At 34.0% G+C, this 24,841-nt stretch overlaps 1 protein-coding gene across 1 annotated transcript in view; it reads right to left on the reverse strand.

Annotated features, from left to right (window-relative positions):
* EYA1 (EYA transcriptional coactivator and phosphatase 1) overlaps positions 1-24,841 on the reverse strand; it is a 94,140-nt gene that overhangs the window by 56,465 nt on the left and 12,834 nt on the right. The window contains exons 5-10 of the mRNA XM_063299380.1: positions 20,890-20,967; positions 17,846-17,915; positions 17,426-17,571; positions 14,234-14,371; positions 6,004-6,086; positions 3,995-4,181 (exon numbers count right to left, since the gene is read on the reverse strand). Of these exons, the coding sequence (XP_063155450.1) occupies positions 3,995-4,181; positions 6,004-6,086; positions 14,234-14,371; positions 17,426-17,571; positions 17,846-17,915; positions 20,890-20,967 (702 nt within the window). The remainder of the gene's footprint in view (positions 1-3,994; positions 4,182-6,003; positions 6,087-14,233; positions 14,372-17,425; positions 17,572-17,845; positions 17,916-20,889; positions 20,968-24,841) is intronic.

Genomic DNA, 24,841 nt, shown 5'->3' on the forward strand with positions numbered 1-24,841 from the left:
ATTGCTATTTTTATCTATAACCTGTCCAGAGAGAATTCTTTATATGCTTTGAAAATCTTGTTTGTGTTTTTGTGTGAGATAAAAAAAGCCATTGCTTGTGACAGAAATGAGTGATGTTTTATATGTGAGAGGGAGAGGAAAAGAAGCAGAAAGCTTATATGGATACTTTAAATAAGAAATATTGTATATGCCAGTGTTTCAAATATGAACTCGGAAAAAAGCAGAATGCCAATTCCAATAAATCTTTGAAATAATTTAGTAATCAAGTATATAGGCCATATGAAAACACATAATTATATAGTCAATATCTGTTTTGTACACAACTCAGTATGGAAAGTTTAATTATATAGGAAGTATTATTATTTCCAAACAAAACAACCTTCATGGTGAAAAGCATAAAATGTTCTGCCAACAATCCAAAGCACTCCACTCCATAATATAGTTTGAAAAAGGTGCTTTGCAAAGCAGGTTAGTAGAAGTGAAGCATCTCTCCTCAAAACCATGTTTCAAGTACTTATATGGCTGCTTCAAAGGTTGTTCCCAACTGTGTGTACATGTATGTGCATGTACAACCAGTGGCAGTTTCCCAGAGAAAATGGACACACAAACATGAGCAGATAACTGTCCCAGACACAAGCCTTCCAGAGGGCCCAGCTGTTTTACCATTTCAAGAAGGAATCATTTAGTCACAGTGACATAACTTTGCACAATTCAATAATGTATACTGTTTCTTGTACTGGTGGCTGTATCTAGAAGGTATCCTTATGACCATCAACCAACATAAGCATCTGTCTAAAATATTCATTCATCCAAATAAATTCGAATTATCATTTTGTGGGGAGGCAAAAAAACAAACCAAACCAAAATAAAATAAAACAAAAATGTGCCACAGGTATGTGGTTCCAGTGGCATGCTCCAGCCCCCTGGTCTCAACTAAAGGTCCTGGCTGGCAGACCTTCAAAGCCCTGGGCTTTCAACTGTTGAACCTGAATGCCAGGTCACTCTGTAACAAAGCTGTCCTCATCCGTGATTTGATCATGGATAAGAGGGCTGACCTAGTGTGTATTACCAAAACCTGGCTGTGTCCAGAGGAGGGTGTCTTTTCAGGCATGGCCCAGTGGAGTTTCAAGTGTGGTAGTAACCGAGACCTCAAGATAGGAGTTGATGGGTGGTGGCTGTCATCCAAGGTACCTGGGAGGTTTCCAGAGACACTGCCCCCTAGATTACTGGGTGCAAGACCCTGTTTCTTAGATTAGGCTCTAGGGTTCAGTTGGGACTGTAGGTTGGAAATGTAGGTATTGTACCAGCCTCTCTGCTGCATAGCAACCTCCCTGCCTGAACTCGACTCCACAGCCCAGTTGGGGGAAATTTTATTTGCCTTCTCTGGATGCGGGGTCAGAGGCAGCTCAGGAGTTTATGGCCAGAGAGTGATCTGACAATGATAGGGGAGAAACTGAAAACTCCCCTCCTAACAGTGAAGTGCAATACCATGATCTTCCAAAGAAAACAGTGACAACAGCACTTTCTGCCAGCTGTTTTCATCAGGGAGAGTTAACAGACCCAAGCTATAAGAGTTGTTCAGGACACTTAATGCTCAGTGAAGAGGGACATTTCTTATATCATTATGCTGGCAGCATGTTTAGCTACCATTGGCTGGGATGCAGAAGAGGCCCATGGGTCTCTTTCCTAGAGGGACCCTTCTGTAATCTATTGCACTTACAACCTATACTCAATTTATCCTGAGGTAGGCATTGTTCCCCTTGGATAAGGAGACAAAGAGTCTCTCAAAGTTTTATGATGATTTTCAGGTGAACACTAGACTGCTTGTTCATTTGCAAGTACTGATACCTAACAATGTCAGTCAACTATAGCTACTTGATACCGTTAACTTAATAAAATAAACATACTGGCCCATGTATTCACAGAATGAACTCACCTTAGTACATGATACTCTTATCTGACTATGCCAACTCTTACTTCTGCAATGACTCAAATTCTAATCATACATAAGCATGTTCAGCCACCAAAATCTATGAAATGAATTTTCAATCTTTTCCTTCTCCCTTCTGCCAATCAGAACAAAATTTCTTCATAGGTGTATAATCTGGTATGTTGACTAAGTCCTTATCTTAGAACAAGCATAATAAAAGAGAAAATGGGAACAGAGAAACAAGGTATTCAACACATTTTACTCTCTTTAGAAAAGTGAACAAGTTTTGATCCTGACTTGTTGGAATTAAATTTACTTTAAAGCCAGACATGTTCTAGTTTGAAATTTTGGTTGTGTTTGTAGTTCCCTAAATAGAGTAGCCAGAAACACAATTCTGCATCTTTCCCAAATTCAATAAAACCAGTATTCCCTGCACTTTTCCAGATTCAACACAATGAGCAAACCCAGCAAATGACCATGCAATAGATGCATATAATTTCTATCTTTGGCCATGAAATTCTGTAGCTTTCAAAACAGACATCTGCTGAATAGTATAATGCATGCCTTGTATACAGAAGATCCCAATATAATCACTAGTATCTCCTGGTAAGCCTGGAAATTCATGAATCATTACTACCTATCAATGCTTTTACTGTACTGTTTTTACCTGTTGTGAGCCACCCAGAGTCACTTAGATGTTAGCCTGTTGTAACATCTTTGTTAAGGAGATGATTGCCAAATGTCAAGTAGGTGAGAGGATACCCTCAAAAGCTCTGGGCACACCGCCCATGGACCTTCAAAGTTTTTTTTTTTACCAAATTGGATTTTTCATGTGATATAAATTATTAAATATATAATAATATACTATACTGCTGATCGGAAGGTCGGGGATGCGGTGGCACTGCGGGTTAAACCGCTGAGCTGCCGATTGGAAGGTCGGCAGTTCGAAACCGCGCGGCGGGGTGAGCTCCCGTTGCTAGTCCCAGCTCCTGCTCACCTAGCAGTTCGAAAACATGCAAATGTGAGTAGATCAATAGGTACTGCTTCGGCGGGAAGGTAACGGCGTTCCGTGTCATCATGCTGGCCACATGACCCGGAAGTGTCTATGACAATGCCGGCTCTTCGGCTTAGAAACGGAGATGAGCACCGCCCCCTAGAGTCGGACACGACTGGACTTTACGTCAAGGGAAACCTTTACCTTTACCTATACTGCTGATCATGATTTTGTTTTTTTAACTGATTATGGAAAAATTTTATATGTTTGTATATTGATTTTTAACTTGCTTTTATTGTATTGTTTTTACCTGTTGTGAGCCACTCAGAGTCGCTTAGATGAGTTGGGCAGCCATACAAATTCAATATTATTATAATAATAATATGCATTAATTGTATTAAATTTTAAATATGTGTAAATGCAAATGAAATTATATCAAACTGAGTTTTTGACTTGGCCACATACATTATTTTTGAAGTATGGTAGTCAAAGGTCAAGTACAACATTTTGCCCAGGAAAGTTGTTTACCACTTAACTGTAAAAAATGTCCTTAAATATGTGAAAGCCATTGAACATAGGCTTCAATTAAGTAATACGCACATAAGTCAAGATTTTTTACCAGATAATCTATTCCATTACCTTGTCCTTGTGTCCACCCCTCCCCCCTGGGAAAACCTGTACTCAATGTTTTGTGGCCAAAGGAATGCTTTTTCAAGAATTTCTTGTCCTGGAACTATTTTTATAAGCTTATCTTGAAACAAGTCCCACTGAGTTTGTTTGCACATACTTACATATAACAGCTACAAAACTGCAACCTTAGCCTAGCACCTAAAATAATTTAGGTAAGGAAGTCAGACTCTTTAAATACTATTCTACATGTTGTAATTTTTAGTACTGCAAACTATGATTATTTTACAAGAATTGTAGGAAATCATGCATCTGAAAATTCATAGCTCTACATTTTACCTTTAACCTACTTTTTCAGTACTGACAAAACATTAGCAAATTTAAATTTATGTCTTTATGCATCAAATAGGTCACTTATAGGGACAATAAAATAGAACAATTACCTGCTGTAGGATCTGTAATAGCTTGATTTGTGATGCCAGATGGTGGTTCTTGAAGTTGGTAAGTTGCATTGGAGGAAGGAGTTGTTGGACTGGTGTTGCTGCTTGTCATATAATGTGAGGGATATGGAGAACTATTATAATACTGTGCATACTGACCCTGACCAAAGCTTGGATAAGATGGATATTCCTACCAGAGGGGAAAAAAAAATGCTTAATTAGACTTTCCCATCAGCACATTTTACTTATTTCTAATATAAATGCAAATACTGTATGCATTTTCTGTTACCTTAGCTTTAAAGAACAATAGAAATTACTGTTCCCACATTTACTTTCAAGGAACAGAAAACTGCAAAGGCTTCTTCTACATAAATTGAAATGAAATTGAACAATGAAAGTCATACACTGACATTTTTTAAAAAATAAAATTCTGTTACTAAAATAAAAGTAATCCCCAAACTAAAAAATGTCAAGTTGTATTTCCCTAGGTGAAGTATTTGTTTTATAATCTTTTTAAAAAGATAGTTTTGGTACCCTTTCAAGCCACAGCAGAAGGAAATGTGTTGGAAGGAGATGGAAGGAGAGCTATTCCATTAGTGCTGCTGAAATACCAACCTCTTCAGGCTCTTCCTCTCCCTGGACTTGATGCAGCTGATCGTTTTGTCAGAACTACTATTACTGTTCTGTGCATGGAATGACTTACACATTCTCAGATATATGTAGAACTGAAAGGAAATCCATAAACGTAAGTGTCCAAGATGTAATTGATGGGAAGGAATAATGATTGCTGTAAGAATGTTAACATGGTAAGGCTGCAAGAGAAACCGGTATAAATGAGCAAAAGTTAGAATATGCACACGGTTTCTTTTTGAGTGGTAGTTCAACTTGTTTAACATCTATGTGAAGACTGCATCTGTTACATGTTATTGGAAGAATGTTTTTATTGCATCCTTGTAAAAGGGAAAGATAATAAAAATAAACAAAGAACTACATTAGTTAGGTTTGCTTTGGAAGGTCTTTGATAGTATTCTGATTATGAGTATTAGAAGTGACAGTGAACAAAATTTGGAAAATTCAGTTAGGTTTTATGCTGGATATGGAATGTGTAGACTAGATATTTGCTGTTCAGTACGTAATTCAGAAATGTACAGTGAAGAAAGTTTATTGTACATTTGTTCTGTTGACTAGAAAACATATACTAAAGCAAATAGGCTTTAATTATGGAATTTTTTGAATGAATATATGAGCTGAAAGTTGATTGCTGAATGCAGTAATTCAGTATATAATGGAAATAAAACAAGGATAAGAATAAATGGAATGGTTCAATGTCAAACAGAAAGTAAGCATGATGTCCCCTTGGTGGTTTAATATGTATATGTACATGTATATGCATATATATGGATAAATGTATAAGGAATCCTTGTGGCAACATTAGAGGTGTGTTCATTGGAGACATGAATGTACCTGAAATGCTGTAGGTAGGCAATGCCATGTCATTGTTTGAGAATCCAAACAATTTGGAATGAATGTAAATTTTTATGATGCAAGGAGTATAGATCTAAAAATTAATGTATCAAAGAACAAGTTAGTTGTTCTTGAGAGTGAAAATTGAATTAATGACAGTGAAAATTGAGTTAATGATTGTAAATGGCAAAGCTAGAGCAAGAAGATGAATGTATGTATGTGTGTCTATGTACACACACACACACACACACACACACACACACCTTGGTAGAATATTTAGTACAGAGGGATAGAAGAACTTTAATACCTTCAAATGCCTCTTGCAAGGAATGTTTGTTGAAAGAAACAAAAATGGCTAAAGCACATGTCAACCCACTTTGGTACACAGAGATAAGAGTTAAGTATGTCACGAAAAACATAAAAATAAGCTGAATGCCATGGAAATGTGGTTTTTAACAAATGTGTGTGGTAAAAAGAGTTAAAGCTACACTGAGACTTTAGTGAAAAGTGAGAAAAATGTTTCAAATAACCCCACCTCTCATATTTACCTGCTGCGAACCATTGAATCCAGTAGAATTTGTAAGTGAATTATTTCCAGCATATATTCCAGATGATGTTGTGAAACTGCTTCCTGAAACATTGAAGAGAAAGTTTATGAACAGTCTAATGTCTTTGAAAAACTCATCATAACAATGAACCATACATCTTTAATGTAGTAACTGCATTCAACCAGGCTAAAGACATGCCTAACAAGGATCTGCAAAACATTTTGAATTTGAAATGTTCTGCTTCAAGTTTGAAGAGTAATTTCAAGATCAACATGTTTGTTCCAATCTTAATGAAAATGTTGCAGTGCTGTTTTGACAATTCCATTTTGTGCTCAACACATCAGCCCCATTTGAACTCAAAACACCAGTTGCAAATCAGAAACAGAGCTATTCCAAGCTCAAAATAGTAAGGTGAGAATAATCTGTTCTGAACTCAAGATAACATGTTTTAAGATTAAAATGTTTTGAATTCGAAATATATTATATATTATAATTGTTTTATGTGATTTTAATGCTTATGTTTTATGGGGAATTTTATTGTAAACCGCCCAGAGTTCCTCTTCTGGGAGAGATGGGCGGTGGCTAAATATGAGTAATAAATAAAATAAATAAAAATATTGTACATTCCTAATATTTAATCCAACATTCTGCTCCCATAGTGGCTAACTAGGGGACATTCAAATGTAGGACATAAATGAAAAAGCATCTCTTGCTTGCTTTTCCCACAGCTGGTAGTTAAGTGATAGAAGTGTGTATGTCTATGTGTATGTGTATGACATCCTCCTGACTTAAAACAGTAATCCAAGCAAAGTTGCATAAAGTGATTTGTCTGAGTAGATATAGTATGTAATAAGAAAAGGTTGCATCAATATCACGTGTAAAAATAACTACAAACTATCTTAAAATTGGTTTTTGTTGATCCTGGAAGGAACTAGGAATCCAGAATTTTCACTTCAAGCCACTCCACTATAATATTACTATGAATTCCTTCTTGCTATAGAAACAGAAAAGAGTTTTTAGCTAAAGGCAAACCTGTGTTGTTTCTAATAGTGGCACAGAAAATTATAACTTATTAAGTGTTCTTGACTATATTGCCTTGGGCAGCACTTTTCTCTTTCTTTTTTTTCCTTTTAATTCACAAAGCATTATTACATGGCATTTCAAGTAGAAAGGCCACTGACTAAATGGGTCTGGACACTGCAATTCACTGTCAACTTAGCTTCCCAACTGGACAGATGGCCTTCTTGTTTTAATGCATTTATCTACAAAGCTATACTTCTGAAATAGTAGCAACTTCCTTTTAAGCCCAAAAGCAAATTTGAACATATGGATACTTAGAAAGAAAATGGAGAATGGGTAAAGTAAAAAGGAAGGAATATAGAAAAAAGCTGTAATTGATGGAAATACATGCAGCAAAGTTGCAAAATATCCCTATTATCTGTCTTAATCATTTGATAACTTTGTCAGATGGGGTTATTAAAAGGAAGAAAAATTTAGTGGAATTATGACCAAGATTACATTTCAGTTAAGTTTGCCACCTTTACTGGAATAATTAGAATAACCAGAATGATCCATATATATATATATATATATATATATATATATATATATATATATATATATATATATATATATATATATATAAATATATTTCTTATAAAAGCTATTAACAAAAATGCAAAATAACTTAGCAAACAATATCTGATAATTAAGTAGGCCCCAGATGCATGGATCTGTATGCATAAGCAGAAGAAATGACTAATAAGGGCATGGTCAAGTGTGTGGTCCTGAGGCAATTAATTATTACTTATTTAATATATTGAAGCATTTCCTTCTTTCTGTCTGTATGTCTTCAAGTCAGAGTTGACTGGGTCACATGGACAAGTCCAAGTTTTCTAGGCCAAATTTTTGGAAGTAGCTTTGCTAGTGCCTTCTTGCTAAGATTGAAAAGGAGTAACTGCCCAAGGTCACTCAGTTGGCTTTTGTATTTAAGGCAGGACTACAACTCAGGTTCCCTGTTCCTAGACCAGCGTATTAACCACTAGCCAAATTGACTCATCCATCCATCTGCAGACATGTGCACACATACACACATACAATCACAACAGAAAGAATAAATTAAACAGTATAAAGCCCCATATTCATTACATATCCATCCAACATTCATACTAGAAAGCCTGAGTAAGAAAATTTTAACAGGATGAATAAATGATGTCATAGTAGATATTTAATGAATTTCAAGGGAAGGGAATTCCAGAGTGCATCACTGTATAGAAAAGGCCTGCCTATTAATAACCGCAAAATGGTAATCTCAGCACACACAGCAAACAATTAGACGTTAAATCCCCACCAAAACACAGAAAAATGGGTCAAAGAAATATTAAGCCAAGTAGTATCAGAGCAGCTGGTAAAATAAGAATGTTTAGAAAAATCTGAATGTGTTTGATGTAGACTACAGATATAGATTACAGTAATTGGATATCACCTCAACTGTGCTAGATAATGAGATAAAAGTTCTGGTTTTAACTCAGGAGTATGCAAACACAAAGGGTTTTTTAAAAAAATACATTTTTAGTTAACTTTAGTTGTAACATAAACCATGCCATCAAGGTCATTCTGATGATCCTGATTTAAACACTGAATATCTGAAATACCTAGGAGATGATAAATGTTTCACAATTTTGTAAATACCATCTTAAAATACCAGAAGCTATAGAAGCTCTTTCTAAAGTTACAGTTTAACACTTGTTAAAAAGGTATAAAACATATATTAGACTACTATGCTTTAGATAGGTATTTGAGGAGGTAATATAAAAATTGTCTTCTGTACCGATACAGATAATCAAGATACATGAACAATTAATGCGCTCTGTCAATACATCAGGGTGAATTTTGACAATGAACTGACACAAGATTATTGAAAGCAAGTTTCTGTTTCACTTTCTTCTGTTGCACCATAGAGAAGCAGCTCTTGATGGAAACTTGAGAAGGGAAAATAATTGAAAACTGGGTTTTGTAAGACGCCTCTACCACATACGCTGAAGTTATTCTTCCAATCATAGCTACTGATAGCCAATTCCACCTTGTCTGGAGGGTCTTGCAATCCTCAGGACAAGATGGGAGGGGATAAGAGTAATTCAATGAGGCAAGGAGGTGGTAAACACCTCTGCAAGCTTCTTTCAGAGTTCCCAGAATCCAACACATTCTCTGTTGGAGCAACTTATACCTTTGACATAGCCTTGTAACTATTTTTAAAGGAAACTAAACTTATACCCAGACATGAAAAGAAAGAGGTATACTAATGTTTTAAATGAACAAAGGATGCTGGGAGGAAATAAAGATCCTTAAGGTCCCCAAATAGTGTATTCTTGACACACTATTGTGTGTCAAGAATATTACTGAAACCTGAGTACAAGTGAGTACAACTAACCAACACATATACTTAAATATGTGGAATTAGATAGCAATGTAGAACATGACTACAGATGAAACTAACCAAAATGAATAGTTCCAATAGGGTTTGTTGCATCTTGATTAACTTTTTTCTTGTGCTGGTTAATGACAACAATAAAGTTATTTCCGATTAACTTTTTTGATAACGTGCTTAAAAAGGCCTTATGCCATACTTACAGTCTAAAGGACTATCAGTTTTAAAATAGGTCAAAAAATGAAAATTGATTATATTTTGACTGATGTAAGCCCCATTCACTCTATTTTTCCAAACCACCATGAAAGTCTGGAAGTGGCAAGATAATCCCAGTAGTTTCCAGGGATTCAGAGATCAGGAATTTAACCTACCATAGAGCAGCTTTGCACTGACTGACTTCATGGACTACCATTCCATTTTTTTTCCTGTAACCTCCAAACATCTCATGTATTCACACATCTCTTTGGTGGCAAGAAGTATGAGTTTCACCCTCATCTGAAAATGATGCATCTCATTATTGGTGCTAGTATATTATATGATAGTCCTTTATACAGCAACTGAAGTTACTTTTACAATGCATTGTTACAGATGCCCTTGCCTATGTAACCACTTTTCTTTAAGGAGCTCATTTGACTTGCTCCCAGGTTAAAGTTTAAAGAATTGCATCTTAAGCATTGTATATGTACTTTCTACGGATTCATCAATTAACAATAATTTTCAAATGCATATTAATTAGTAATGCATTCCAGAATGTTTCACAAAATCATTAATAAATGCATGAAGCAACTATGTCTCATTTAGGCTTTATTGGTATGGAAGAAAAAATTAAAGTAAACATCTGGGCATTGGAACAATATTTAGGCAATTATTAAAATAAGTGTCAAATATTTCTTGATTAAAATTCCTTTAACTTTTACTTTTGGTATTGTGCAATGGTCTAACAGATATTCATAACTCTAAAAGTGCAAAAAAGCAATGAAAATTGTTACTGCACCTAGAGTAGCATACAATAAAGAACAGGTCTTTTATGTTATAGCCATTACTGACTGCTACGGAAAATGGGTAGGGCTCATAGACTGTAACAAATGGGAAACAGGTTTCGAAACCTGCTATTAGACCACCCAGGCTGACTAGATTAGAAGCACATTAAAAATTCTTTCATGTTTGCCATATTTTAACATGGTTTGTCATGACATAACAGCAGACTGCTCTTCCATTAGCTGATTAAGAGCAACAAAAATAGTAACTACCCTATTCTAAAATACAAAATCCTTATTGTAAAATTAAACATACAGTTTTGAGAACCAAAGATACAATTTAGAAATGAAACATGGTAAATTGTTGGCACATGAAAAATGCTGTGACTATCAGCATTTACCTGTAAAGAGATGTTTGCTCATTACTTCCAGAAAGAATATCCCATTAGTTCTATGTTTGTTACATACACTATGGGCTATATTTGCGATTAAGGCCCAAAATATATGAAACAAAAATCAGCACTTGTGTTTTAAGGCAAACCTATCACGGGCAGGCAATATTATAAATGTATGATTTCTGTCTGTATCTTTGCTATTTTTAAAGTACTTCTTACAACCTACCTTAGCTTCTACAAATAAGTGTCATCACCATATACATACACATGCACACAAAGATAATACATTTATACTTGGAGTTATTTCTAAAACTTCATGCAAGCGGTATTAGATGCAGCATCCAATGTGTTGTAATATAGTTTTTTTTAACAGTAATTATATAGGCACATCTTTAAACCCACACTGGAATATAACATACGTGTAACAACATATGCATACCTTACAAGTCTTTAATGAGGAAAACAGAGAATAAGCAGAAAACCTATTCTTTTGGTAGCATTAACTTAAACAATGAGAAACATGGGCATCCCCAGGGAGGCCATATGACAAAATATGCATTTTAACATAATGATGTAAACCATAACCATGACTTATGTACTTGCATTTGACATTGTGATGCAAGTACAAAAATGCCTGGGGATAGGTTGTGACATCACAACACACATTTTATCATTTCTGCATAGTTTCTACCAGAAACCTATTACGAAAAATGTGTCTTTTTCACTATTTAAGCTCAGACTTTTACATGCCTTCTGATTTAGCTCTCCTAATTTCCAGTTATAACCCAAATTGCCCACATTATCCTATACATGCCACTATGTTTGGCTCCCTCTAGTATTTCCCATTTTAATTATTATAATTGTAAATTCCCTTTGTTTGGGATTAACTGTATTAAGATTCTCATTTTATGTATTACATAAATTTGTTACAAAATTAATAACTACAATTACATAAAAATGATAAACAGAATACAAACCACAGGGATTCATAATTAGATTGCACCAAAATATTATGGGTTTCTTTTACACAAAGCTTTAATAAAACAGTTAAAGATAAAACTTATCAAAACAAACACAAAACTGAGAATGGATTGACCATCTGACAATTTCAAAGCCAAGTATATTAAATTGTCAGTGTTACATTAGAATTTAAATGTGTTTGTTTTGTACTGATGAGTGACATAGATTGAACTTTCTCTGTTGCAGAGTAACATGATGTCATCTTGTAACCACAGGACAAGGAATAACAGCATTAATAGACCTACCAGACTGGGATTAGTTTCTGGGTAAGCCCTACTGAATTCAATAGGACTTACTATCAGGTATGTGAGTATAAGACTGCAACTACTTAGCAATCCTATGCATATTTATGATTGTGTTATTTGGTTCAACTAAGCTTACTCCCTAAATAGCTATTTAAAACTGCAATTTAATGGAGGGATATTAACACCCTAATGACTTTCCAGAAATTATTAACAACCTGGTTGTTTCCCTAGGTCTTGGGACAGGATGGCTGAGGAGCCCCATGGTTTTTGTTCTTTTGTAATACTGAGGTAGTCTTCTAATTGCTCTTGTTGTCTGTTGTTTTTTCTTTTCCTTTTAACTGCATGCTGCCCAGAGTTACTAAGGATTCAGGCGGCCTCTAAATCAAATAACTTAATAAAAATAGAACAAGCGTTTTACACACATTTGCAATGTGTGTAAATGAGAATGAATCTTTGGACAGTTAAAGCAGCTACTTCTTTGGTAAGGTTATGCAGCTTCTTTGAAAGTTTCTTGCCTGTCTCCATATGCATTTATATGTACAGACAATACTTCCAGCAGATCTACCAGGAAGCAGAATGACTATGCATGTGGACATGCCCAGACAGAACTTTCAAAGAAACAAGAAACACAGTTTAGACAAGTGCTTCATTCATGCAAACATGTGTTGCATAAACACCTCTTTTGAATGACTGACACCAATTCTATAATTCTTTAGGCATCATATAAATACCTTTCTATTCTCTTAGCTTTTAATAATTCTGAATAGGAATTGTAAGAGCTGTAATATGTAATGCACCAGTATTGGGTTAGCTGACAAGTTTTAATTAATAAAAAGTGTATTTATCTTTGAAATTGTTTGCTTCATGTGCAAATTGTATTTAGTATTCACAAGGGATAAAAAAGCATTCAAATATAAATAAAAACAGTATGGCACATGCATTGTTGCCTACACTGACTTTATTGCTTTTACTCTCAATCACGTTGTTATTTAGCAAACTCAGAATAACTGTATGATAAAGCCATAGTTCCCAACAAGATGAAAGCAGCCACTGTATATCACAGATTAAATATATAGTTTAGCCTTAATTCTCAATCATCATGTTCACCATTAAAATTTACTATCATTTCAGAAGGTGAATATTAACCTTGCTTTCCTGCTAAGGATTCTGTCTATATTTCCTAAAAGCTAAATTTGGTCTAGTAATATGTTAAAGTTTCTTTACTTCATAACATTCATAATGTTTCTATAAGCACTCAATCTATATAGTTCTCACTGGCCCAGTTTAAATTAAGAGATTATGTTTCTTTTATTTCTCATTTCAAAAGAGAAGTATTTTTTAAAAAATACTGGCATAAAAAAATATACATAAAAGTTTATTAGAAAAAATTTGTGTTATTGAAGACACATTTAAAATGTTTAGGGGAACAAACGGCAATTGGTAATATCATCTACTTAAACAAATTCCAAAGCTTTCTTCCAACATTAACTAAACTATTCTGACAAGTTAATTTGAGAGATTATTTTAAATTTTCAGATAACAAACCCATACCTATGGACGAAACCTAGATTTATATTCCTGACAATTTTCCACACTGCTGTTTCTATTGCAACAGAGAACTAGCCTTTAAGAAATGGAATTTTAAAACAGAAATAATTTTGACCGTGTTGATATTGCAAAATCATTAAAACGGGTGACCTGAATGAAAAATGCTTGTTCACAAGCTGTGTTCAGATGTTCAGAAACAAGAACCATGAACTTGCAATAAGCCCTGTCCAGCCTACTTACAACCTACATGAATATGTACAGATGTTTGTAACAGTCAAAACATGCGTAAAATTGTACATGTCTTGATTTCCAGACAATAAAAGACCTGAACTATCACTGTTTCTGCTCAGCTGGAGGCCAGAACAGCCACAATTATACATACAAGTTATTTTTATCGCAAATATCTGTGTTATATTCATAAACTGTACATCATTTATGCAATGTTGGCAGACACAGGGCTTATGTGGAATGATCCTTATTTATGAATACCAAAATACAAAATGTGGCACATATATGTACCACTGCCATCAACTGGTTCACTGAATGAATTAAAGTCCTGAATTGCATAAACCAAAACAATATGTTAAAACCAAATGAATTCTGATCAGTTATACAGACCTTGCATCTGGTAACTGTATGGAGCCTGTCCTGGCTGGGGAGTGCTAAAGCTTGCACTGTAGCTCAGAAAGCCTGTCTGACCAGGTGACTGTGTTTGTGTCAATCCACCTTCTGTCTTGATGCCTGCCCACAATGCACCTAAATCAGTTAGTGATAGCAAAGCTATTTGTTCATTTTCAACACTTAAGAGGGCATTAATAAATCACACAATGATCCATGCATTTGAACTGCAAAGGCATACTAAATCACAATTCAGTAACTATTTCAAATAATTTTATCATTACAATTTAAATGCTTAATCTAAATTTAGCATCAACAAATCCTAGATTATATTATGTACAGTGCAATTCTATGAATGTCTACTAAGAAGCAACTTCAGCTGAGTTCAGTGGGGCTAGTTCTGAAACATGATCACAGAATTACAGCACAAACACATTACACAATATGCCCCATAGAATTTGGTGGGACTAACTTTTGAGTAAATAGAAAATAAGGGACTTGTGAATATAGATCTTAGTCCAAAAATCTCTATATAGAGAGAAACATGATGGACAATTTGAAGTGGCAATAATAAGCATCATTTTAGTTTAAAAGCATGAAGTATTTAATGAACTTTTAATTTTTCTCTTCTCATTCCAACAGATATTAATTTGTTAATATATTTCTTCTAGGTGTTTCCTATTAAATACTTTATGACTAGAAACTGATAAGCACCAAGTAGTAGTAATACTATGGAGGGGAGAGAGGGAAAAGATGTGGTTCTAAATTGCAACTCATAATAGGAGACTTGCCTTGAATTAACTTAAAATTGATTTTTAAAATTTACTTAAATATCATAAATATAAGAATGCTGTATTTTTGCCCTAGTAACCAAAATAAATTCAATATTTTGATTTACTCAGTCTATGAACTTTAATATGGTTAACTGATGGATTACTCAAACCATGTTTTCATTTCTTAATTGCTAGGACCAATGTACGCACATTTAAGTTTACTGCAGTTAGTACTGCTTCCAACCCAAGATTATGATGAGATAGCCATTTAAAAGGGGAGAAATTGTCTTTTTCAGTATGGAATGGACTTAAGAATTCATGTACATTGGGGCTGTGTCAGGCTTCAGAAAAAACTGGGAATATATGCTTCAAACCCATCTTGCTATTCATTAGAGCAACTTATCTTTTTTCAAGCCTGCAGCCTTTTCTTCAGATTCTTGAGGAATAAGTTAAAATAGGTATATCTTAAACAGGGTTTAAATATTTACTAAAAACAAAATTCATATCACCACAGTCTTAAAAATGAATGTTTTCCTTTATTAAGTTAACAAAATTGTTTGCAAATACATAATATAGAGATGCAATCTAGAGGAAGTTTTTTCCCTTCTAGCATAACAATATGAAAAAACTTTTTTTTAAAAAAACTTTTTTTCCCCTTTTATACGGGGTCAATCTAGAGAAAGTTAAGATGTCTTTAGTCAGATTATCAAACAGCCAGCCACAATCTTTTGCAAAAAAAACAACAACTCTTTGGAGTAAATAAATATAGTGACCCAACATACAGTACAGAAGAAACACATCAAGTGGAACATGCCAGATTTGTTTCAAGGTATACATGAACTACTTTTATGCTATGAGTAGGCCTGAAAGTTAAAGCCTTCTTCACTGCTAATCACCTTCTCCTGGAGGTTTATTGAAAGAGGAAAGCAGACATCATGGAAATATTACAGCTATGGTGTAAATTTTCATTTGGCCTTGTAAGTCTATGGGATGGCTTTATTTCAAAAGATTACCCTAACTTGTTTACTTTCTTCTCTATCTTTAGAGGAAGAAAACATAAATGATATTATTAGAATCTTGATAATGATAATAATGGGAATTATGAGGATCTACATATACATACTGAAACCTAATGCAAATAAAATAAAGGTTCATTGAATATGTGGAAGCCAGGATACAAAAAAAAATTCCAAATTTTAAGAATTGTCTAACATCTTTGTGGAAACATCACAGACCAGAATACTATACATTGTTACTAGCCTTCCTCATTCCTTTAGCAATACTGCATTGCATAATGGGTGAATGGAAAGGGCCCATTGCAAAAATGCCCCACACTAAGTAGGCTAATATATATTTAATTAAGATTTTACATTGGCTTGTGGTTACTGTTACCTTTGTGATATTTATAGTATTTTAAAAGACTTTTCTGCTCACCCATGCTTTTACTTAGGGGTATATATGCTTATTGCTTTTTTGCTATATTTTTTTCTCATTTGGCGAACATAACAGCTTCATGTTTGAGTCTAATCTTTGTTAACGTTTTTAATAGTTTATTAATGTAAACTACCTAGACACATATATCATTTAAATACTGCAAAACTGGATCAAATGACCAAATAACAAGATTATCTATAGATTTACCCTGATCCAATTTTGTATTCAAAATGTATGTTAAAAAAATACTTTTATTCATTCTAATATTGGATACAATTTGTTTTCATTTAGAAGTAATATAAGACGATATCTAGAACCATTGACTGTATTTATTACCCAGGGCATTTTTACATGACTCAGCTGTCTTTCCATACATTTAGGCCATATAAATAAATTTTAAAAAATGCAAGTCTGTGCCGCTACTGGCCATCAGCTGCAAAGAAAGTTTGCAATTCAATATTAGCTAGGGAAAATCTGTTTTGCGTTTACTACATTTTCAAATCTCAAAACTTTTCTATTATTTAAAAAAAAACTCTGAATTTTAGTAAGCTGCTCAGAAAAGAAGTAGCAACTTGATCCAGGAATATTATATTAATTATATCTTGTACTTCTGCTATTGCACGTTACTGATGTTCTTGCATTGGCTGTGGCAACTGTGTGCATTCCTAGAAAAAGATACAGCTGCTTTAACAATTCAAAAAGGCATATATGTGCACCTGTTTGTTCCAACCCACTTCTTTTGAAAGATGCACATAGGTTTAGTGGTTACCTCAATTTACCACATTACTTGATTTAATGTGCAGGTTTCAAATTCTCAAGGCTAAGTAAAATTTTCTTAAAGTTTTACATTTATATATTTTTTAATCTCAAGGTTTTTTTGCCCCTTTTAAAAAGATATTTGCAGATTCTGTCACCTGCTTAAATAACATTCTTGTTTATCCCTCTCCAATAGGGATGCCTGTTGCCATTTTCCAGTTTCACTCACCATATGATGGGATTCCATAGTGCTGACCAGGCTGTGGGTACGTTGAATAAGCAGTAGCTTGTTGCATTCCGGTGGTAAACTGTGTCTGCCCATATGTAGCCATGGTTTGCGAAGAAGGAGCAGGGAGAATATGTGGGTATGGTCTGCTGTTTGGTGCAAAATGACAGAAAATAGGAGAATCTTTGCATTAAAACAACAGAATGATACATTGGTGAAATTGCATGGCACAATCTAAACATTTTGGTGATGTGCAAATACATTAATATAGTTTCTATATATAAATATTTTCATTATTTTGAAATTCATTCTTTTGCAACAGGAAACTAATTTTAGCTACAATTTAACAGATGGACTCAATTACAGTGATAAAAAGCTAGGTATAACTCTACTTTTTTTCTTTTTAAAGAAAAGATATCTTACTTGGAAGGGTATATCTGAGGTGGGGAGAATGGGTGAGTTTGTCTTGGGCTGAAGCCACTGCTTCCAATTGCTATATGGAGGAGAAAAGAAAGCACATGGAAGTGTAAGCACACACACATCTAATCTAATCTAAATATTATTTTTGTTAAGGGAACTTTAGACATTTAACAATGTTTAATTAGATTAAACTAGTGCCAAGTAATACTTCATTAGAGTCAGGCTAGCACGACAACTCTCTATATCTTTATTACAAATTACGTTTTTTCAGTTGCTCCTAAGGGGTCATTCATGACTTTTTAACTCCCTGTCATACTAGGCTCTATTTAATTAATGTTGAAGTTTCTTTTTTTTCTTGAATTTCCCTCTTCCTTAATACTCTACATTTTATATGAGTGATATTTCAGTCAGAAGCTGATGATCTTTAACTAACAATCTGTCTTCCTCTTTCTCCCTCACATGCTTAAAAACCTACAGCTGAAATTAAACACTTATTCATGTAAATGAATGATATCCTTCAAATCTTTCATGACTTCAATCTATTTGTATAACTCAGGATGTTCTTTATATTACTGCAGATTTTTGATCCATTATTACCTAAACCAAAGCTGAGGAGTGTTTTTCACCGAAGAGCCATGTTTGTTGTGTTTAATCTTGGAATAAATCATAGAACCGAAACAATCCAGAGTTCCCACTCAAGGCACAAATGACTAGGGTCAAATTACTTTATTTTGGACACATTATGTGAGACCCAGCATTCCTGAGAGTCTGTAATGAGTAAAGTGAAAGGATAGAGAAGAAGACAACAACCAGCAGCAGGGTAGGTGGAGTTGATTACAAGGGGTGAACCACTGGAAAAACTGAAGGGCTAGGCTGGGGGACACATCAGCCTGGTGAAGGTCTATCTATATGTTTACTGACACTGACTTGATGGCACATAATCAAATCTTCTTTGAATCACAAACTGGCAGTACTGATTTTGATATGCACAGACTGGCACATAGTACAAAAATTCTTACAGGACATCAGACAGCATCAAAGTAATACAATTTAAAAAAGAGTAAATTCAGATATGAATGTAGCAACATTCTCAATTTCCTACATATTCTATCTATCTTCTTTGAGATAGCAAGAGAGATTGGATGAATTAATTGCACAAGCAAGGATCTCTATTCATGTATTGCTGGTTTGCTACTGAAGAACTAATGAATTAGAATTAGAGGCCTAGTGTACAGTATTTGAGGTTTTCTACTTAAGGGTCAGACAAGACTTGGTGCTTGCCCAGGGGACCTCTCACCTTTCACTTCTGATGCACACTATTTGACAGTAGCCTCCCAGGAACATAACTGGGTCTTTTCAATGACATATAAAGATCTAAAGATTAAACATGGGTCCTTTTGCATACAAAGTACATGCTTTTCTACTGTGATTCAGAAAGACTATGCAGAGTATCAAGATGCTAAATATAGAATTTTCAAAGAAAGTTCAGTGCTGACAGAATCTTAAAACGTAAGAATATTCAGATCGAAAAGATGTAAACCATGTATTTTCAGAGGAAGATAGTTTAGTCCCAAAACATTTGCAGAAGCAGCAGACTACAGAAGTTGCTGTTTGGCTGTTACCTATGAAATCAACAAGAAACCACCTACTGTAATATCTGGGCCTTGATAATTAGCCTATCTTTATTCTACAAGTATCAAAGGGTACAGGAAAACTATTTCCAGATTATATTTGAAAGAACTGAATTTGACGGGCAGCTGATTGCTTCACAACAGCTGCCGTGAGAAATACAGAGTTCAGTTGGATCAGATGAAACCTTTTCCTATCCCAGTATTCTGCTCCTACTATGGATAAGCAAATGGTTATGAGAAGTTCCTAAGTGGGATAGGCAAATGATACCACCTTATCTCACCAGCAACTTTATTTTTTATTATTTTTTTCTATAGTATTTTTTTCCACTGATTTTTAATCACTTGTTATATAATTTATTTATTTAATTTATTTTCTACCCCACCTTTATTATTTTTATAAATAACTCAAGGTGGGGAACATACCTATTACTTCTTCCTCCTCCTATTTTGCCCACAACAACCCGATGAGGTGAGTTGGGCTGAGAGAGAGGGGGTGGCCCAAGGTCACCCAGCCGGCTTTCATGCCTAAGGCAGAACTAGAACTCACAGTCTTCTGGTGTCTAGCCCATTGCCTTAACTACTAGATGTATGTATCTTTCTGTTTTTGAAATTTTTATTTATTTATTTATTTGTCATATTTCTCTGCTGCCTATTTTGCATGCAATGACTCTGGGTGGCTTTTTTTCCTTTTTTTGTTTTCTCTTTTTTTGTTATTACTATATATTTTAAAAAAAACAAACCTAATTTTACCAGCAACTGAGACATATAGCTTTTGATACAGAGCTAATCTATAACTATTAAAAATAATGGTCATTAACATACTTATTTTCTATACATTTGTCTAACATCTGTTTAGGGTCGTCCAAGTTGGTGATCTTCTAGATTCCATAGTTTAGCTATACACTACATTACGTGAAAACAAATCCTATTATCTGTTCTGAAAATATTGAGAAAGGTCATGGACCTCTCCATATTATACATTGTACATGTTCTACATGTCCTTCTCTTACCTTGTTTGCCAATACTGTAACTCTTCCCTAGAATCCTAATAATTTTTCTAACTCTTTTCTGCAACTTTTCTGGTTCTACATTAATATTTTTCAATAGCAATGATTAGTGTATCAGTATGACTTAAAACTATTATGAAATTGGCAGATTTATTTTTTATTCCTTTCCTAATGAACCCCAATGAGAAATCTGTCTTTCTTATAGCAGTCACACAGTAGAATATTCACAATCTCCAAACTTCATTCCTAGCCAGTTATTTAGCCCCAAGAAAGAGATTAAATATATATAGAAATTATATAACATTCTGCCATTAAAAACATTTTGTTAATTAAGTATCAAAACAATTGTTTTTTTTTTTCCATTTGTGGGTCAGACATTTAGATATGGTGAAAATATTTTATTTCTTACCTGATCCTGAGAAACTCTCTAAAGACCCGTCTGCTGTTGTAGTAGCAATTTCACTGCTGCTCATTGGCTCTGTTTTAACTAAAAAACACAAATAACATGTGTTCTATATATACTACTATTTGGGCACGAATCCATGCATACATGCAAAACACATACTGAATGTGATCATAAGCAAAAATGCAACAAGTCACAAACCATAACAAGTGCATTTATAGAATACAGACCCCAAAAATGCTTAAGTTCATAATAACGTAATTCATTAATAAGTAGTTTGTTTATTTATTTATTTATTATTTATTTATCTAATTTATCCCCGCCCATCTCCTCCCGTCGGAGGACTCTGGGCGGTTTACAACAATTGATCAAAACCATCGCCATAAATACAAAGAGTAAAATACAGTAAACAATAATATAAATAGAAGTAAAAATAAAAAATCCAAGTGGTGAAGAATCTAAAACAGTCCAAGTGTGGGAGGAGTGGTCTATAGTTAAATGATATATTATTTTTCTAGAGAAATATCAAAAGTGATGAACATACAAGAGAGTCAATATTCTCAGATCTGAACAATATTAGTAGATCAATCCAACTGCATACTTTTGTTTTTCATCTTTCTAATCTAATCTATTTTGCCATATCTTTACAATATTGAACATATTATATCATACCATATTTAGAGACCAGTCTGCTTTAATTCTTTATATTCTGCAGGCTTCTTGTATATTCCTGCTCCAATTGCTCAATACAAGCAATTTCATTATATGGAGTCAGGCATTGCATCCATTCAATTCAGTATTATCTACACTGATTAACAGGAGCTTTTAAGGATTTCAGGCAGGAACCTTCCCTATTCTGTGAAGTGATGACATAAGTTAAATTTTAGGACCTTCAACAGACAAATCATGTGCTTTATTCCTGAGTTACAGCACTTCTCCTAACTGTAGTGTAGTTTATGCAGCCTACTTGATCGTGAGGAGATAAGCTTATTTATTTAAAACTCAAGATGCATTACAAAAACTAATGTTCTCATCATCTAGCATTAAAACCTTTTGTATGTTTAAAGAAAATATCTAAAAAAGCTAATTGGGATGGTTGAATATAATGAATCACTATAAAGATAAGGATTTCTAAAGATGCTTGTTTAAAGTGAAAAGCTATAGCCACTTTCTCTGAACATAAGTAGTCTAACTATAGCTACCTTTGATTGGATACTCTCCTGTTTGAGTTACTAAAGGATACATTGGGCTTTCCCTTGGAATGAAATCTCTTATTTCTACTGGCTGGTCAGAAAGTGTTTTATTCAATCCTGATGAATTGTTTTTATAGCTTTATTCACTGTCAAGGACCATAATACTTATGAGAACTGACAAACTAAGCCAATCATCATAGGCATTTTTTTTTAAAAGGGCTTCCTTGCCCCACATTGCATGTTATGATAAAGGTGCTTCAGGCTTCAAGCACCTATGAAATATTAAACAATTAACACTGTTTTTGATAGGATGGAATGTAGAAGGTACAACAGTACTTGCATTTATTTCTACTAGGTCTGCACTGAGCTAAGAAATATGGAACAAGACCAGAACACGACACTCTACTTTGTAAAATATGAAGCTGGGCTTTTCTATATTAATTTTTCCTAATATTAAGGAAAGCCTTAACCACCAAAAACTATGAAGGCAACGAAAAAAAAAATCAAACTCAAACAAACACAATATACAGTACACTTGTAATGTTATTGCTTTCTTAGATTGCTTGGGATACACAAGCATTAAGAAACACAGAAACAAATTGTTTTGCTGCACATAACAATTGCTGCAATTAAGAGTGTACAACACAGGAGTAAGAGCTTGGAAGAATTCTCTAAAGTTTGGCAGCAAAATGACATATTCTGAAAGTGGTCTCAAGAGTAAAAACAAAAAGATATTGTAAGTCATTCAACATGCATTATTTACTCTAAAGAAAAATATGCTTTGGAATGCAGCAAATGTGTACAAAAAAACCCACTTGTACCACATTTAAAAAACTCCACTATTTGAGTAAATGGAAACTTTATTCAATCACTGCAGGAATTTTGCCTAGCTTTGACTGTATTTTTCCTATATTGCCAATTATTCCCTTTTCCAAATCTAACTTGATCTTTCAATATTATATTCTCCTTATCTTAATTTTATCACTTTTATCCTGACCTTATTACAACGGTTACTACATTGCACAGGCACATACACATGCACAAACAAATGTTTGGTAAAGATCAAACTAGGCTTTATGCTAATTATATATTCATCAGTTCTCTTAAGCAAACAGGATCTAAATCAGAGTGGGGTCAGAGCAAATGTACTGCAGAGATAATTTTCTCCAGGATGTGACACTTTAATAAAAGTACAATGTATCCTTCCCTTCCCTTTCCAACAGGCTGTTTTTTGTTTTTTGTTTAAAATAAAGATGTGGGCCTAATCTGAATCTAGACCATGATATACAAGAGGTGCATAGAAATGGAAGTCAAATGAAGACTGGGCATGTGTTACTTTAAATCAATGCAAAACAAGAAACAGGGTCACATGCTACACAATGATGTAACACATAGTTAAATACCAAGATAGCAACCAGATGTCTTTAAAGCAGGTGTGCGGGTTAGTTCTATATGTACCCACCTAAAAAGTTATCCAAGTTATTTTATGAAAAAAGAAAACTCTATTCTAAGGAACATCTGTTGCATTTGTTTCACAATACAGAATTCTAGAACATGTAGTAAAATATATATATTTATTTATTTATTTTCTATCTCGCCTTTATTATTTTTATAAATAACTCAAGGCAACCAACACCAAATACTCCTTCCTCTTCCTCTTTTCCCCACAACAACCCTTTGAGGTGAGTTGGGCTGAGAGAATGTGATTGGCCCAAGGTCACCCAGCCAGTTTTCATGCCTAAGGCGGGACTAGAACTCAAAGTATGTAGCATTTGTTTTTGGACTATTCATGTTTATGAAATTTATTACTATCTTCTCTGGCATGCCAATATGTTCATCTTGTAATGCTTGACAAAATTGCAAAATTGAGACCATTCCCTCTCTTCCTCCCTCCCTCTTCCTCTTGCATGCATGTCTGTATTCCTTCCTTCCTTCCCTCCCAATATTAAACAAATTTACCCACAGATGCACAGCAAACATTCAGGAACCTGGCAGGCAAAATTAGCTGTTTAGCTGAATGAGTAAAAATTATTTAATTATTATGAAGCTCACAACTGAGTATTGCAAAATACCACACATATACTGCCAACAAGTTTTCAGATACATGTGCAAAGTTTTTTTGTTTTCTCTTTTTAGATAAATTTATAAACAAATGAAATTCTTAGATATAATTGTCAAGTCCATGTGTCCTTACTAAGTAAGTTATTTGATTAGTCTTTTCTAAGAATGTTCACTTAGAAACAAAGAGTACTGATGACAAAATCATCTCTACACATAAACAGCAGGATGCTAACAGGAGCAGTTTTCAGCCATAAATAACAAGGTAGCGTTTAAATAAAAAAGGCCTAGAATAAAAATACAATTAATAAAAAAAAGTTTAAAAACTGCTTTGTATTAATTTCAGATTTCATTCTAAACAGATTAACATTTAAATATAAACTTAAAAGTTTAAACTCTTAAGGCTTTTAATACATTATACTTCCCTCTATAAAAAGTACTGAATATTTTATACAGAAAAAAGTTGAGTTAGTTGAGTTTATTAAGCCTGAATATTTCAACGATGCTATTTGCCTTTTATTTTATTTATTTTTGCCATCATCAATGTATATGATCCTATCAAACAAACAACACGGCCTTTTACTTTTCATTCCAGTCTGTCCAAAATTGAGAAGCTCTTATTTAAAACATTCTGACGCTTAGTGATACAGTAATCTAATACTTTCAACGGTGAAACTACATTCTTATACTTCTGGCCTGAAAGTATT

This window comes from Candoia aspera, chromosome 3 (genome assembly GCF_035149785.1).
Source record: "Candoia aspera isolate rCanAsp1 chromosome 3, rCanAsp1.hap2, whole genome shotgun sequence".
In the NCBI taxonomy this organism is placed as follows: domain Eukaryota; kingdom Metazoa; phylum Chordata; class Lepidosauria; order Squamata; family Boidae; genus Candoia; species Candoia aspera.